Genomic DNA, 16,863 nt, shown 5'->3' with positions numbered 1-16,863 from the left:
TTCGGACCAGGGACCACAGAGGGTCTGTTTCGAGAATTTGTGCACGGATCAACGTTACTACTTTACCGAGCGGAATGAAGGTTCAATGGTACAAAAAGCAAAACCGAACGCCACTCCACACAGTCGTAGGTTAAAATGCACATGTTTGTCAGACATGGTGGCTGACGTGTCAATATCTCATTGGCTGATGCACCAGTAGCGTAATAAACTCAAAGCTGCAAGGGCAAACCCGTCACAACATCACGAATTATCCTCGAGGTCGTCTCCGAGTCCTATCCGCCTCAAGGTTGAAGTCCCGCCGCTATTTACCCCTCGGTGACGGTTCAAATTACACAAAAGCCCTCCCCTATCCACTCCCGCCCTTCCCTCTTATTCTGCCTCCGCGGCATTCTCGTAATTTTGTTCATCTTTGGTCCCAATCTCCGGTGTCCTCACGGTCCCATCCTCTGCTCTGCTGCTACGTCCGTCGAATTAGGGTTTTCTACAGTTTACCCCAAATCGATAGGTTCGATCTGCTCAATCCTCTCTCGGGTCTCGGCGCCCATTCCTCTCCGTTCAAGACTTCACATTTCAGTCACATCGGATTGCCAATCGAGAGCTCCGTCCTGTGGCTTGGGATTAGGGTTTTTGTTTCAGTCCGGTTTTTCCCTATCGAGAGTGTGCAGCGACGATGCCGAGGAGCTCCCGGCACAAATCGAGCAAGCACAGTTCCAGGGACGCGAGGGATTTCTCGGACTCGGATGACGAGTCGGGGTCGAGGGATCGGAGGGGCGGGGGAGAGGACGGTGGCGCTAGGGTCTCGAAGGATTCTGGCTTCAGCGAGAAGCGCAGGGTCGAGTCCAGGGACAGTAAGGACGTGTACGGCTCCGGAAACGGGGAGTCTGTCGAGGACCACGGCTCCTCGAAGCGGCGGAAGGAGAAGCTCAGTGACGGAGTCAGTGACCGATGGAATGGTGGCGATGACGAGGGCTCCAATAGGGCGAAATCATCGAGCGAGTCCAAGAGTAGGAGACGGGACGATGAAGGTGATGATTCCAGGAGAAGCGGGAAAAGTGAGAGGCACAGAGAATCGAGCCGAAAAGAGGGAAGAGAGAGCGAGAGGAAAGAGAGGGAAGGGAAGGCTGAGAAAATGGACGAAAAGCAAGAAATTGCAACTGGTAAGGTAACCCATTGTTTGCTAGTAAATCCAAGTATCTGTGCTGCCATCAATTTGTGAAGCTCTGCATTTGCTATGAGATTTCGTATTCTTGTTCTTGCACTGCTTTGAGCTGAATTGTTGAGTTGCTGTTAGCAGTTGAACTTTGAACCAAGGCTCCTAAATATCCAAAACAGAAGAAAAGAATGTTCTTAGAGTCTTCGGATAGCAGAAAGTGCGTGCAGTTCCCTCTGTTCTTGCACCGGATTATTAGTAGCACTAGCATTCATGTCTTTGTTTGGATTGAAGGAAATCTAGCATTCATGTCTTTGTTTGGATTGAAGGAAATGGGGAGTGGGAACTTGTATAGAAATTTCAGAAAACCCCAAAATAAACTCCCCCCTCCCCTCCCCTCCCCTCTCTTTCCACCTGTTTCCTTATATCCAAATAAAGGGATAGTGTCGCGTTAGTGTCTGTTGTCATTTTGGGCGGCAGATTCTGGCTTAATGAGTATCTGTTTCCTTTCTTCTTTCTTCCTAAATTTCAGATGGACTACTTATTATTTATGCTTCAAGTGGCTGGTGTTTTGCTCATTGCGCTACCTGTCACGTCTACATATTTCCAAGTTGCTCTTAATCTGTATCATCAATGTTGTCAGTCCACTAAGATTCAGGTTCCTCTCTGTTTATAGAGGTCCAGCACTCAATACTTGGTTTTATGATTCACCCTAGGTGGTTTTAATGCTGTGTTGCATTTTGAATTTTCTGGGATCTTCATTTTTTGGCTGGTCCAATTGATAGTTCTTTATTTATCTCATCCAAGATTGCTTCATTCGTACGAGCTTAAAATTTAATTCTATGGTTGTATTTTTTGTGTTTGAATGTTTAGATCAGAAAATGATGATTGAGAAGCAAATTTATGATTTACATGGTAAATGTAATGAAAATTATTTCTCTGTATGCCGAGTTGATTTGAAGCTTTCATCATTTTGGAGTAGATGCTGGTGAATTTCTACGTTTTTTTTTTGTCCTTAAGAAACTTATATAAGAAACTGCGTCGGTGCTAGTCTTGAGCTTACCAACTGCACCATTTACTACTTTTAAAAATGTTGGATGCTATTGCGTAAGAAAAACATGTGACATCAAACTTGTTGGGTGCTTTCACAATTGAAAGAAATAATAACAATTAACTTTAGGAGCTAATATTATAAGATGCTGAACAATGCACTCTTGTGCAAGTTTGAGTAGGTTATGTTTATTTTGAGTTAGAAGGCTACTTGAACTCGGGGATGCATCGAGGGTTAACTTTTGTGTGATGGATGTGATTAAACCTATATTTAGGAATCCAGCATTGCAAATGTATGGAAAGTTACTTATTGTTTGTCATTATAAATGGAAAATTTTTGTTTAGGTAATAACATCCATGTCTCATGTTATGATTTGCAATAGTTGATTTGTGTGGGCTCTAATAACATACATATCTCATGTAAAAATACCAACTCGCGATAGCTTGATCAGGGGTGGCTTGGGTTAAGGGTCTGGAGTGGGCTGGATCTAGGTCATAATTCTTTCGTGTTTCCAGTACATGAGCGACATCAAACTGGGCATGATGACTATATGGTAACTGACCGTTGTTTTATAGTATATAAAAGGGAAAAAGAAAAAAAAGGAAAAGGAATAAAACAGAGAGAGAAATGGGGGTAGTTGCCCCATTGAAATGGTGATATTTACTGGTTCAGATGACGTGGCTGGCTCTTTGTTACAGACAAGGCACTTAAATGCCTTCTTATCAAGCTTTTTGAATGATCTATTTGCTCTTTTTAAATGTAAAAGCTGGTCGGAAAATTGAGCATGAAGAGTGTTATTGTACGAATAGGTATGAAGGGTTTTATATAAATCGACTCGCAATGTTCTATGATTTTCTTTTCCATTATCCAGGATTAGTTGTCAGATACGGGTTTACCATCTTTAATTCAGCTTTTTGGATATTTGCACAGAAACAGGCCCCGAGCCTTTGATGTCTGGACCTTTCATTATTGATATGCCCTTGTTTAGTTATTGTGCAGATGTAATTGAAGACATTTAGTTTGATTTACTCCTCAATTTAGTGGTTTTGATAATCTTGTATCTCGTGAAGAAAATTATTGCAAGGATAGCAATCCTCTTGCTTTCAAGGTTCTGATGCCGGGATTCTGCATTAATTGTTCTGTAGATTTGGTTAAAATAATCAATTAGAAAATCTATTTAGTGGTTTTATGATATTGGTTTGAGCAAGGAAATTTCATGCTGAAAGCAATTGCTGTGTTTGGCACGAGTATTGAGTTGGCCTATGGATTTCACAGCGTAGATCTGTGTATAAAAGCATTGCTTCTAGGTTCTTGCACTAGTTGGATTCTTTTGTATTTGAGACTTCATGCTTTTCTTTTGAAATATTGATCATCAGAAATCTTGTAATTCTTTTGAATAGTTTAATAATTGTCAATACTGGTGACACTTCACTAAGGGTTTTGAACTGATCGACTTGACGTTCCTAGAGCATAGATGATAGACTCTGTATCTTGTTTTCAGTGCATTTTTGATGGATGGAATTATTTACCATTCAAATGTATTTATATTTATATTTACCATTAAAAGGGAAGAACCTGACCTACTTGATCTTGTTATCTGGAGATGCGGTAATCTTTTTGGAGGCATGTTCATTTTGGTAATTTGATGATATTATCATTTCTTGGTTTGACCTGGTGCGCCTGTTGGCATTTCTTTTTAGTTACACGAGTATGGGCCATGTAGATACTCTCGTTTCTACTTGTATGGGAGCCTGCCAAACAAAATGTTGGTTAAGAGATTGGCAATTGAAAAGCCAATAGATGGAAAATGTCGGGGGAAAAAATTATGTTGCGTTTCTTTGATTTTGTCTTCTTTCCTGTTAAGAGCTCTCTCTTGGTTTTTCATTGAAGAGTAAAGTAATTCCAACAAATGAAAATGCATAAGTGATGGTGATATCCTCATGCGTGTTTCATGTACTTTCAACTGCATTTATCCTTCATGTCTAGGCTGTAGATGCTCATACCTTGGAAGAGTCTGTTCTAAAATTCGGACATCTTAATGTCTCAGTTCTTCATCTGCAGATGCTCATACTTTGAAAATCTCAGCTGAATTATCTGATTGATGGGATTAGATAGTAGAATGAATATATCGAGGTAAATAGTAAAATAGCTGTTTATTTGATATCTGTTACTGCTTATGAATTTATTATATTTTCGTATGGATCTTGTAAATATGTCAATAGATTTGTGCTCAACTCACAATGAAGGTTTCTCCTACTGCCTCATCTTTCATGAGGAAATGATGGCTTGTCTATTTGTGTGTGAAACTTACTCTGGCATTGTTTATCTCAAAATAGCAGTATCCATATCTTCAGTTTCTCAATGCATTTATTTTTTCAGATTCAAGGGCAGCGGCAATTTCTGAAACTGAGAATATTTCTGAGAGGCGAACTCGGAAGAGGAGGGAGAGTTTTGATGATGGAGGCAAGTATCAGTACGATATTGAAGATAACAAGGATAGACATGCATATTCTGGGGATGATGCTACCAGAGGGGGGAAGCAAAAGGATGAAAAGTTGAGGGATGAACGCCATAGAGATAAGTATCGTGATGAAGTGGATAAAGATTCCAAGAACCGATATGAGAAGCAGAAAGATGATTACACTGCTAAAGATCGTAATGGAAGCAGATCTAGTGAGAAGTACTTGCGAGATGAAAAAGATAATGCAGAAACTCGATCAAAAAAATCTAAGCCTCATGACACTGATCGCGACGTCGAGCCTAGTCGTGACCGTGATCGTAATAGGGACCGGGAGCGTGATAGGGATCGGGACAGGGACAGCGATCGGGACAGGGAACGGGATCATGACCACGATCCTGATTGGGATCGTGACCGTGATGGAGATCGGGATCGGGATCGAGAATGGGTTCAAGACCGTGAAAGAGACCGTGCTTCTGTCCGTGAGAAAGAAAGAGAGCGTGACTGGGAACATGGGAAGGAAAGAGATCGTGATCAGGAAAGGGATCGTGACCATGATCGTGACAGAGACAGAGATTATGATGACCGGAGTATTAGGTACAAGGATCACAGGGGAAAGAAAAGATCTCCTGATGATCGTGATGATTATTATGATAAATTGAGAGAGAGTAAAGTTCGGACCTCCAACATGGAGAAGAGATCTTTGAGCAGCACCAGAGGTGAGGCAGATGATAGGGGTAGATCTCAGCCACGTCAAGTCCATCTCGAGAATTTTCCGGCTAGTAGTAGAAGTAGAACCTCTCCAGCTTCTAGTTCGCATGGTGGAATAGATGAATGCAGGTATTGCATGAACGTTTATATTATTGGGGAGTCATGTTTCTGTTCTTTGTAGCGGAATTGGTTAGTAAGCATGTTTTAGCAACTGATTACCACGTTTTGATTAAATTTTGATGTTGGAATAAATCTTCAAAATGCAGGCATGATAAAGAAGAAGACCCTAAGTATCGGGATTCTTCGAAAGAAATGAGGTCCAGGGCAATCTCTCCTAGAGAATCAGCTGGTTTCTCTGGACCTGCAGATAGAGGCTCAAAATATTCACCTTTTGATAAACACAACAAATTGGAAGATGGCCATTTTGGGGAATTTTCAGCTGAAAGGTCATCAGGCTCCAAAGCATCACCCAGGGGCTTGACTGAGAGGTCTCCCTCGTCGACCAGTCTTGATCGCAGTAGGCACACCAGTCGACAGGGTGTCAGGCGGAATCTCGATTCTGAAGAAACTGGAAGGAGGAGCGGTGGTTCGATTGATGGAAGAGATTACCCTGTTGCTGAAGGCAGACTGAGTCGGGAGATGTCTATGGGGAGACCTGCAGTAGATGAGTCTTCTCAAGCAGATTCATCCTTTAACAGTAAATCAGGTCCTGGCAATTCTTGTCTGATTCCTCCGCAACCTCCCAGGTCTGTCCTCATCTCTTCTGGATTCTTCTAAAGACGATAACAGAGCTAAACTAAAGATGTCCTTTTCTGTTGAGCTAACTAGAAATTGTTTATTTCAGGAGAAGCAATGATGCGAATCTTGGAAGAGGGCATGGAAACAACTGGAGAGGTGTCTCAAACTGGTCATCCCCATTGTCGAATGGCTTCATTCCTTTCCAGCATGGCCCTCCTCATGGGAACTTTCCAGCAATGATGCCTCATTTTCCTGCCCCTCCTCTGTTCAGTGTTAGACCTCCGATGGATATCAATCAGTCAGGATTACCTTATCATCTTGCTGATGCTGACAGATTTCCTGGGCATCTGCGCCCCATTGGATGGCAGAATATGATTGATGCTTCGGGTCATCCTCGGTTTCATGGGTGGGAGGGAACTGGTGGTCTCATGAGAGAGGACCCTCACCTATTCCAAGGTCCGGATTGGGAGCAGAATAGGCACCTAATGAATATTCGAGGATGGGAGACCAACTCAGATCTGTGGAAGGGACAGAATGGTGACTTGAGTGCAGACTTACCCTCAGCTTCAAAAAAGGAGGAGCATCCCGTTCAGCTTCCAGCAGATGATATCGACCCAAAGGGTCATGGGTTTACTGGTGGTGATAGCCATCACCCAAAAAAGGTTCAGAGTAGGATTTCAGGAGCGGAGCAGGAGGTTCCTTCTTTGGAGAGAGAAATCGTCAAGTCACTGGCTCCGAAAACAGAGATTGATGTAGGGACTGATTCTTCCAAGTCAACAGAAGTTGATACCTTTGCTCAGTTGTCCTGTGCCTATCTTTCCAAGCTCGACCTTTCAGCTGAGCTTGCTGATCCCGAGCTGTATAAGCGATGTCTGACCTTGCTGGGTGGGGAACAAGCTTCTACTGGCGATGACAACCCTGGTGTGCACACAAATTTTGAGGTAGTGAATATCTCTGCCATTTCTCTTTATCCGAATCTAGTCATTTATTCGCATTGATTGATTTAATGGTTCTCTCTTCATATGATAGGGCCATGGAAAAGTCATCAAAGTAATCTCGGACGGCTCGTTGAGGGTTTCTGTATTCCCTGCTATAGATGATTCTGTTTTCCAGGTATTTGAAATGGTGAAGGCAGATGTTGAAGACTTCCATTTAGTTCGTATTTATTTGGTCTATTTAACGGATTAATGGCTTGAGCTGTCTAACTTATTGTCATCTCGTGATGTATTGACCAATTTTATGTTTCATTGCTTCTGCAGAAAGCGATCAACCATTACAGAAAGCAGAGGCTTGAACCTTGGAGCAGTGTTCCCCTGGTTAATTTGGGATCCCTCGGCAAGGACTCTTCAATTAATGGAGAAAAAGTAGACGAACAAGATCATGTTATGAGCGGGCAGAAAAAAGATGAGGTGTCGCAAGATGTTGATGGGGAAGTGCCTGACTTGCCCATCATGGCCGATGAGATGAAAGTGGAGACACTCATAGCAAGTTCTCCTGCTGAGCGGAAAACCGAGGAGTGTCCGATGATTTGCAGCGATAAGGAGTGTCTAGTGATTCCTGGCGATAGGGAGGAGGTCCCGCCTTCTACTGATGCTCACTTTCAGAATGAATCTGAAGGACCGGTTGATGGTGCTGTACAGTTGGTGGGTGATGATGAAGTTCTCATCGATGCCCGAGCTGATTCTGGTAATACTGCAGTAAGTCCTCCTTTAGTTGTTGATGATGGTTCTTGTGATGAGGGCCTCCAGGAGGCAGTGATGCCTAATGAGTCTAAGATGGCAAATTTAAGTCGGATACATCAATCTCCTGAAAGTACACATTAAGACACTATCAATACCCTTTTTGCTTTTCTGAGCTTCTGTTCAGTATGTCTTGTTTCTCGTCTTCGAGTTAATTTCGACCGTCCAGTCATGTCTTTGTGTCGAGGTAATAAAATGAAAAAAAGAAGGAAAAAAAAGAGAAGAAATCCAGGTCTCTCTTGTCTCTCTTTCTACATGCATGTCTATCTAGGACCTCCCCATACTGTCGATCCCAATCTTCTGTTGCTTATGAGAAACGGCTTGCTTAAGATTCGATACGGAATCCTGGCCTTGGCTGAATTCTCGCGTTTTATTATTTTCAAAGTAAAATTTTAAAAAATAATTACGCAGGTTTCACTGGTAAAACTATAAGATATCTGATACTGTTTGTTTTGAAGGTATGGTGACTATGGTCTAATAGATACGTTTAGGAAAGCCATTATGTGCTAAAGATAATTAATCATCCTCCCAAAAAAAAATTGCATTGATTTGTGATTTTTTTTTCTCTCGTTTCCTCTCGCGCGATATCGTATTAGGTAAATTCAACTTGCTTGCTACTAAATCCATTTTTAATTCGCTTTTACGCACTCGTGCAAGTGGTTGAGGTAGCAGTTTGGCATCACAATCATCGATTAGCACTCGGAAACCTCTCGACTCGATGAGATCAATCAATTACGACTAAAGGTTTCTTTGTTGTTTTTTTTTTTTCTAGGGGGAAAAAAAAACCGCCACTACGACTTTGGTATATAATGTAAGGAAAGGGTCCCCTACTGGTGTAGTAGGTACAGCCGTTGCCTGACCTGTCCTTCAGATCGGAAGCCATTAGCCAATGCAATTCTGTTCTATTCTAGGCCCAATCAAGGGGCCTGTCGTGGCCCATTAGGGAAGTTCACAATCGGTTACATCTGATGGATCTTTGCGCGTGGGAGTGCCACGACCTGGGCCTGATCCTTTCCTGGGAAAAGGTCCAGAATAGGCCCACTTATAGCCCAATAAAGGTTCATGCCTCTAGGGATGGCAATGGAATTTCTTTTTTTTTTTCTTTTTTTTTCTTTTTTTCTAACTGGAGTGTCTGGACTTCGCCCGACTAATTCCTGAATCTCGAAAACCTCCTGCAATGCTCGGAATGGATGAACTGGATTAATTAACATAGGTGGTCTCAAAGGGTTTCGATCTTGGGAATATGGTGATTATTTATACTCGTCCTTACCACCAAGGTAAATCTTTTGAGGTCGGGATGTCAATGGATTTATTTAAATGGGTTTTCACTTGTTCCAAACCCTTTTAGGTAATTAAATGGTTTCGTTCGTGGTATAGAAACTGGTTCGGGTATTAGAGGTCAAAATTCTATAGGATTGATAATTTTATCTAAAAACATGTTCCAAGTCCGTCAAGAATTAAATAACTTAATAATTATTCTTCATGCTTGGCGTAGTGGGTAGATTATTTTACAAATTTTGGTTTTCTTGGGAGATGTTTGTGGTTTTTCCTTTTCAGATTTTTATGTGGCTTATAAGTTGTTACTGCTTATTATATATACGACTTCTTCCATTTTCATAAAATCTTATAACATCTCATTGTTTCTCGTTATATTTTATGTTTCTAATTCTTACTGATTTATTTGTTATCTTGGATTTATTTTTTGAGATTGATTTATCTCGACAGGTATACATATGGAAAGGATCTAACCATTCTAAAACCTTTCTCGGTGCTATCCTATGTGCCTCTAGTCAACGGCAATTTGCAAGTTTCGGACTCATTAAATTTGTTTTATGCTATCCATTTAATCATTTATTGGTTTATATATTTATGATCTTATCAAAAAATTATCATTAAACAGGAAAAGGAAAAGAAATGGAAGATGAAGACGACGGTGAGATAAGCATTTTGATTAAGGAGTGAGAAATAACCATTCAACGAATTTACAACCCAATCCCAAAGAACAGAATTACAGCTTTTATTGAGCCGAAAAAAAAATTGCCAAGAAAATAAAAAGGGGGTGAAAAAAGAAAGAAAGAGAGAAGAAACTATTTTCCCTTTCCTCACAAAAATTACAGAATGCAGCAGTAAGAGATTTTTCCTATGGTAGTGGTGGCAGCGGCGGCGGTGGGGCGATCGGAGCGAGTTAGCGAGCCTCCTTGCGGAGAAAGGTATGAAGTTTTTGTCTGTGTCATCTAAACAGTAAGAAGAGGAAACCTAATTCATGAATTTTCGGCAGTTCGGAGCTTTACATAAACATGGGACCTTGAACTCGTCAGGGTCGAACAAATAGTCATACCTGCAAGATCCAGAGCAATAAAATGAGCAGTCCGATAACAAACAACAAGACGAGTCTGGTAATCAACATATGCAGCAAGAGAATTTACGTTAGCTCGTCACCAGCAGCTACGTTAGTCTTGGCAATGAGGACGATTCGGCTCTCATCGTCACCCACGCTCATGATCCGTGCATAGCAATTGGGCACACACTGCAAGAGAGACACCAGACAGCGCAGTCAACAAGATGAACTTCAAAGGAAAAATCTCCTAACTAGATCCAATCCAACAGAGATTTTCTTCTGAGCTGAAACGGGCCGTTAAGTTGGTATGATCTATGAAATTTCGGGTGATAGTTCCTTCATAGATTGAAGGTGAATACAGTGTTGCTGTAACAACCGAAGGTAATAATAATACACGAAATCCAAATACAGGACCTTACCGAATGGTTAATGAGGCGAGCAATGTTTCCTTTGTCTGTGGCATCTACAACCACTTCTTCGCTAATCTTAAACAACTGCAATTTACACAAAGTTCAAATGAGATTCCACCATCAAAAAGTGATATCTCAACCAATTTCGATGTTGAGCATGAAAATTCCAAGAGGAAAGTCAGACAAGGAGACTTACATAACAATCTTTGCCTTGTGAACGGTATTGGGCCTCCCTCAGATCTGCAATACTTCGCCTCACCTGTTCTCCCCGGTACTCAATAACCTGCAGATGAGAATACATATTTATATGACCCGACTGTCGATAACAGAAAGAAAGAGCCTAAATATCTTGCCGTGAGAGGACTTCAGAGTGAAAATCCACGCGATAGTTTCTAGGAAAGCACTTGAACTTCAATCACATACCATTTCTCCTTCCTGAATGTTCCTCCGTGCAAAGAGGCCCCAACCATGTATACCTGACCGCCCGAAACAAGCCCGATCATGTTCCGTTCTCTGGACTCAAAAGGAAACAATCAGAAAGCAAATAAAGAGTTACTTATATTTATCATAAAGATGTAATTAATATGCAGTTATTTGCCTGCAAATGACGAAGGCGTTCTCTGAATGAAGAAAATGTTTTCGGCTCCTCCACATCCTGCAAAGATTTTAAAAGTTCCCAATCAGCATTTCTGCGTTAAATTGACTGGAAGTTTCTGACTCTAACAAAGGGACTAACATTGTATACAAGATGAAACAAAGAGTATTTACCTGAAGATTATTCAAAGAGTTCATGACGCTCAATGGGTGATGGCAAGGTCCTTTTACATGATGAGGAATAGCTCCTTCGTCAGTTCTCTGTCAATAAGACGGGATCAAACATAATATGAGAAGAGAATCCAAAACAAAACATGACCTGCCAATAAAACTCTTAACTTATCAACTTATTATAGTTATTGGGAAAGAGTGCAAAATCTACTACCTTCTTGTTATTTTTTGATCTTGTGAAAACGCGACACCTTGCAGCAGATAAGGGGTCTAATTCATCGGTTTCTGCTGCTGGAACCTCTTCGAGTTTTGCTGTGTTAGATGAAATTAGCCTGGAAGCTGCCTTCTTTTTAGTCTGCATCATGCTTTTGGCAGAAAAAACACCTGCTGGAGTCTGTATGATGAGAACTGTATCGGGGTTTGGTGCTCTGTACCAATAAGGAGAGGCAGAAGGCAATACAAGATCAGAAGATAGCAGAAGTTCCACAGAAAAAAAAAAGGAAAATAAAAGAAAAGAAGAAAAAAAGAGGGCTCATTTCATCATTAATCACAGTCAATCTACAAGTAAGCGGATCAGATGAATCAGAGCATACCTATGATAAGCACAATAGGAGACCATCTTTGTGATCTGTTTCCCATTTTTCTCCAAAGAATGCAACTGTAGATCAAGAAGCATTCAGATTACCTTCATAAACATGAAGATGCGGATAATATTCGCACATAATTCCATGGAAACCAATAATGTATATTTTCCCTTTGGGGGGATATTGTCAAGTCCAGGGTATTCCACTCAAGCAGCCAACACGTAGACATATTCAATAACTAAACTAACCTCCATGCGGTAACCTGCCCTTGAAGCGCACATTGCATGGTAGTATGTTGAACATTTGCAGCATTGGGTACAAGAGCCGTGAATTTGCTTGCAAATAACGCATATCTGAAGATCAAACCACGGGGGGAAGGAAAAGCGATTAGTAGTAATGCTTATAAGATAACTGCACTCTTTGATCAGATGCCAAATGAACATTTAGTCTGTCAAGATGTTGAGTAAGAAAGATATCAAGGCTATTAACATCGATACTGACCTTTATAAAAGAACTTGATGGGATGCTTAAGATCCCAATAGCAGGCTCCATTTTTTCATCACTTGCAAAAGCAACTTCGGGTCGAAACCATGCGCATGTTACATGGACCCATAGTGTTTCCACATCAGTTGGCTTCAATGCACCGCCTAAGGGGAGAAAAGAAATAGGATTAACCAACATCCACTCAAAGATAACTTGCTAGAAATTTGAACTATGGGCATTTTTCTTTTTCATGCTTGTAGGAAAGGGTATGTTCCGCCTGATTTATTGAAAGCAACCCTTTGTTAATTACCTAGACATTTCCAAATAAAAGAGAAGCATAACCTGGAAAGTACCTTTTACAGGACAAAGGCAGCACTCCCTCTTGATATCAGGAGTTTCGCAAGCTTTGCAGACCCATGATGTGAAATCACGAACATTTCTTGCTCCATAACATTCTTGATGAACTGCTATTTGACATCTGAATAATCGACAATGATACCCATATGGCATAAAAACTAAAGAAAGCCCAACAGCATATCAGCAATGAAATCACAGAGCACATTACAAGTTGTTCATCTGACTTCATTACTATAGGATGGCTGATATATATATATATATATATATATAATTACTCAAATACTGAAGCCTTTCACATCCACAATACCTGTTGCATATTATTATCTTGTTGTAGTCCCAATCTTCAACCCATCTACAAACAGCACACCGTTCTGTTGTCCATTTAGCATAGACAGGTTCATATTTTTCTGCCTCAACAAAATGAAGATAGAGTTAGTTCATTTGACGATGCATGATTGATTCATGTTAAGGATATATCAAGAAAGAAGAGAGGAGGGGGGGAGTGTATCTATTGAACCCTGATATGTGAAATGAGAAATTTATGCAGTGTTGATACACAAGTATACCTTGTAGAAAAGCCAATAGCTTCTGCTTCCGTTCTTTCACAGAGGGCCGTTTAGGCTTAGTAGAAACCAGACCTTTTTCATGATTCTCAGCCAATTGCAGCATCTGCATACTCAAAGAAGATTCCATTTGAAGTGCACTGTTATGCATCTTTAAAGAATGAGGAAAATAGCTTTCAAGCTTTTGAATTTTGGAACCCAGCAGATTTTTGCTGATTAGATACTGACCGCCAATATAGGAATTTGGTGATTAAAAGAAAAAAAGAAGCTGCTTTAAAAGAGTAAATGAACTTATAATACTGACCCATTGCTCCAGCACTAACATTGATCCTTTTACCCTAATGCTGGTTCTCCAATTCCTTGACTTGGAACCTGTATGTCTTTCCCAGTCACTGAGTGCTTGTTTCTCGCTCCCACAACACCCACATTTGCAAACAACCCTGAAATAGAGCAGAGTTAGGGGGAAAAGGACACTCTTTTAATATCCTATATAGTTAAGTTGTCCAAGAAAATTAAAAAACCCACCAAGACAAACAATTTAATGCCAAAAATGCAGAAAGTGGAATAAAAAACCAACGAAGAGGCAATGCTTGATCACACCAGTTATACTTACAAATGCAGGCTCGGAAAATATATCCCCTCGACACCAGCACAGACAACTGTAACCTTGTTAGGCATCACCAACTGAACCCCATTTTTGTTCTTTCTGCACAAGAAGGTTGAACAATCATTCAGCAAGCATAAAACTGAAAACCAAGTCAACAGTAACATAGATAGGAAGTGAGTGCACCCACCGGAATTTAGACTGCGATTTTTCTGAATCAGACAATTCAAAATTAAACTTCACTCTACACGCGGGGCAGTAGTAGTCAGCGCTTCCCAGGTGCTTCATCATTAACCAAAAAAAGAGTAGTTTAGATAGGTTCAAAGTCAGTCCACGCAATCACTGTGGAGAACAGGAAAAGGTGACAATAGGATTTATGTACCTTAAAATGGTTTTTGGATATCTTGTCACATTCCGCATGGACCCATACTTTGCAGCCATCGCATCGAACCTTAAAAACAGGGTGTTTTGAATAGTGAAGAAAACTTAGAGAAGCAATTCACTATTAAGACATCTTGAACAGCTAGTTCTCCTTACCCAACTTCCGCTGTCTGAATGATTCCATATCTTCTTGCATATGCCACAATGATGCTTTGATTTCATTAACTACATTAAAAGAGTTTGATGTCAGCAACTGAAAGTTCAGTGGCAAAAAGCTAAAAAAAAAAAAAGGCACCGAAAGTTCTGAAGTGATGTCAGAGAACAAGATATGCCTACAGACCCTGGCACATGTCTTGCACAGAGATTGCTCTCCAGATGTTAAACCCTTGGTGTTTTTTGTTACTCTGGTAGGTATAATCACCCCACAGCCCTCGCAGTGCTGTGAGCCTTTCCTCAACCCAGATATATCCTGCATGAGAAACCTAAATTTCATCAAAACCAAGCATCAATGAGAAGAACTAAAACACATGGAATAAAGACCCTCCGGCTATGGCAAGAATAGCTTATAAGGAAGGAGCAATCACCAAGTTAAGAAACTCCTGATCTTGATTTGACCCAGTGGCCTCCTCAATTCCTCTATAATCAAAGTCGTACGCCATCGTGTTACCAGCAGCTAAATTTATATCCTCAGTCAACTTCTCTGTGAACCCATTTTCTGCTAGAAATGCCTCATCCAATGCTATCTGGAAATCCCCAGGCTTGCAGTCCTCCAATTCAGGCTGATTTTGAAACCTGAAAAGAAGCAAATTTCAGCTCTCTTTTTCCTCCCTATTTCCTAGTGATAAAAAACAATAGTCAACGAGGATAAACAAGTTCAAACCTGTCGACATTATCGAGAAAGGGGAATAGCATTCCTCGTCTGACCCATGCAAAGTCCTGCTCATAGCAATTCATTACCACCAAAGAGGTTTGAAATGAAACCAAAATAAATTTCAGCAATGTAGTCCAAAAATAGAAAGATTGGCAACAAAGGAAGTAAACCATACATACCCTTTGGTCCTCGCTGCCAGAATACCCGAAGAACATAACACACGCTGCATCAGCTATACAAGCCCTCAGAACAAGGTCAGGAGCTTGTGTCATGGGATCAATCACAATCGAGGGCCAAAAGGGCTCACTTTTCCCCGACTTTGCCCACACAATATCCCCAGAATAGAAATCCTCGGGCCCATACAACCCATCTTCCCTCTCACTACCATTCTCCTCCCTCAGATCATCGTCTGGCTCCTCAGCAAACTCATACATGCCCTCATTGTAATGTTCGTGTGACGAAGTAAGCGAGCTCCTAGAGCTAGAATAGTACTTCGTCAAGTCGAAGTTCCTGCGCCTGTATTCTTCTCTATCCTCTTCCAAGAACAATGTGCTACATCTAGGGTACTCAAAACCAAGATCTTCGTCAATTAACCGACTATTCGTACCATTACGAATTGTTCTGGCTGACTTTTGACTGGCTTTCTCCTTCCTACTGCTTGCAACTACGTAATCTTCATCTAAGCTATAATCCTGCGGAGTGATCTTCGCATCCTTCCTCCAGTTATCAATCACGGAGTCATTGAACCGAGAAGGCAAAACCTGGACTCGCCCTCTGGAGGTCCTGACCAGAGGTGGCCGAGATGAATCCTCAGCAGCCTGAGTGCCCCTTGGCCCAGCAGCAGAGTCCCGGCCGTTCGGTTTCAGCTCCGGCTTGGAAGCAGAGCAGGACAGCTCGGCGCACCACGAAGCAGCAAATGCCTTCTCCCGGAGAATCCCGGGGAGAATACCAGAGGCCACCTCTCCGAGAAGGTTCAGAGGATAGTAATGGCCGTTACTCAGTTTATTCTTCTTCCTGGTCACTGAGTCACCATTCACCAAGTTCCCTCCGCCGAGCCTGCGCCGTTTCCGACTCGGCATTTGTGATTTAAGCTTCTTCTTGATTATCATCCCTCCCGCCCTCTCTCGTCGACCAATCAGAACCGCAGCTCGAATTCACATCTAGACCCCGAATTCCATAAACCCTAAATCGGAAACAGAGTAAATTCGATCAACCCCACCTGAGCAAATTCAACCCAATTCCCCAGCGAGAGGCAACACCCACCAATGAACACGACCCAGAGAGCACGAGAATGGAGCTAGAGGATCGAATTCGGAGAGAGGGAGCGAATCGAAGATCTGCTCGATTGAGCTCTCGTCTTCTTTAACTGCTTCACTGAACACGAAGAAGACGAGGGGATAAACATATACCCGCCAACAAAAAAGCAATATTTGTTCGACCAATTGCTATTATACAAATCTTCTTCATCACTTTCTTCTTCTTCTTCTTCCTCCTCCTCTTCCAAAGGTTTCTCCTTTCTGATGTAATTCCGGAAATACGTTCAGTTTCTGAAAGAAATTTAGAGAGAGAAAGTGCTGACAGAGTTAGAGAGAGAGAGAGAGAGAGAGAGAGAGATGAGAGAGAGAGGGGTCGGCGTTATCTTGTGAGTGTATATAAGCGA

General features: G+C 41.5%; 2 protein-coding genes across 2 annotated transcripts; one reads left to right on the top strand and one right to left on the bottom strand.

The window, feature by feature from the left end:
* Positions 1 to 392: 392 nt before the first annotated feature.
* Positions 393 to 8,101, top strand: LOC116204028 (zinc finger CCCH domain-containing protein 13). Its single transcript, XM_031536059.1, has 6 exons — positions 393 to 1,157; positions 4,581 to 5,499; positions 5,637 to 6,116; positions 6,215 to 7,049; positions 7,138 to 7,221; positions 7,368 to 8,101. Exons 1-6 carry the CDS (start codon positions 671 to 673, stop codon positions 7,929 to 7,931), a joined length of 3,369 nt encoding a protein of 1,122 aa, XP_031391919.1. The 5' UTR covers positions 393 to 670; the 3' UTR covers positions 7,932 to 8,101.
* Positions 8,102 to 9,764: 1,663 nt separating this feature from the next.
* On the bottom strand, positions 9,765 to 16,825 carry LOC116203512 (histone-lysine N-methyltransferase ATX4). The gene is made up of 23 exons (XM_031535261.1): positions 15,383 to 16,825; positions 15,213 to 15,268; positions 14,917 to 15,124; positions 14,673 to 14,801; positions 14,489 to 14,557; positions 14,334 to 14,402; positions 14,142 to 14,233; positions 13,961 to 14,053; positions 13,652 to 13,787; positions 13,351 to 13,453; positions 13,092 to 13,191; positions 12,781 to 12,905; positions 12,446 to 12,591; positions 12,193 to 12,297; positions 11,954 to 12,018; positions 11,575 to 11,788; positions 11,364 to 11,450; positions 11,194 to 11,250; positions 11,019 to 11,108; positions 10,792 to 10,878; positions 10,605 to 10,679; positions 10,274 to 10,374; positions 9,765 to 10,185 (listed from the first exon to the last, which is right to left on the bottom strand). Exons 1-23 carry the CDS (start codon positions 16,310 to 16,312, stop codon positions 10,104 to 10,106), a joined length of 3,219 nt encoding a protein of 1,072 aa, XP_031391121.1. The 5' UTR covers positions 16,313 to 16,825; the 3' UTR covers positions 9,765 to 10,103.
* Positions 16,826 to 16,863: the final 38 nt, after the last annotated feature.

Source organism: Punica granatum, chromosome 4 (assembly GCF_007655135.1).
Source record: "Punica granatum isolate Tunisia-2019 chromosome 4, ASM765513v2, whole genome shotgun sequence".
NCBI classification, from domain to species: Eukaryota; Viridiplantae; Streptophyta; class Magnoliopsida; order Myrtales; family Lythraceae; genus Punica; species Punica granatum.
This window is presented reverse-complemented; position numbering and strand designations above follow the sequence as displayed.

What these genes read in the sequence shown, in the direction of transcription:
- LOC116203512 (XM_031535261.1), bottom strand. Translation starts at nt 16,312, where the DNA reads ATGATAATCAAGAAGAAGCTTAAATCACAAATGCCGAGTCGGAAACGG. An exon ending in TATTTTCCGAGCCTGCATTT is followed by an intron (nt 13,788 to 13,960) that starts GTAAGTATAACT and finishes GCTCTATTTCAG; the next exon opens with GGTTGTTTGCAAATGTGGGT. An exon ending in GGGCAGGTTACCGCATGGAG is followed by an intron (nt 12,019 to 12,192) that starts GTTAGTTTAGTT and finishes CTTGATCTACAG; the next exon opens with TTGCATTCTTTGGAGAAAAA.
- LOC116204028 (XM_031536059.1), top strand. Translation starts at nt 671, where the DNA reads ATGCCGAGGAGCTCCCGGCACAAATCGAGCAAGCACAGTTCCAGGGAC. An exon ending in GTGTGCACACAAATTTTGAG is followed by an intron (nt 7,050 to 7,137) that starts GTAGTGAATATC and finishes TTCATATGATAG; the next exon opens with GGCCATGGAAAAGTCATCAA. An exon ending in TAGATGATTCTGTTTTCCAG is followed by an intron (nt 7,222 to 7,367) that starts GTATTTGAAATG and finishes TTGCTTCTGCAG; the next exon opens with AAAGCGATCAACCATTACAG.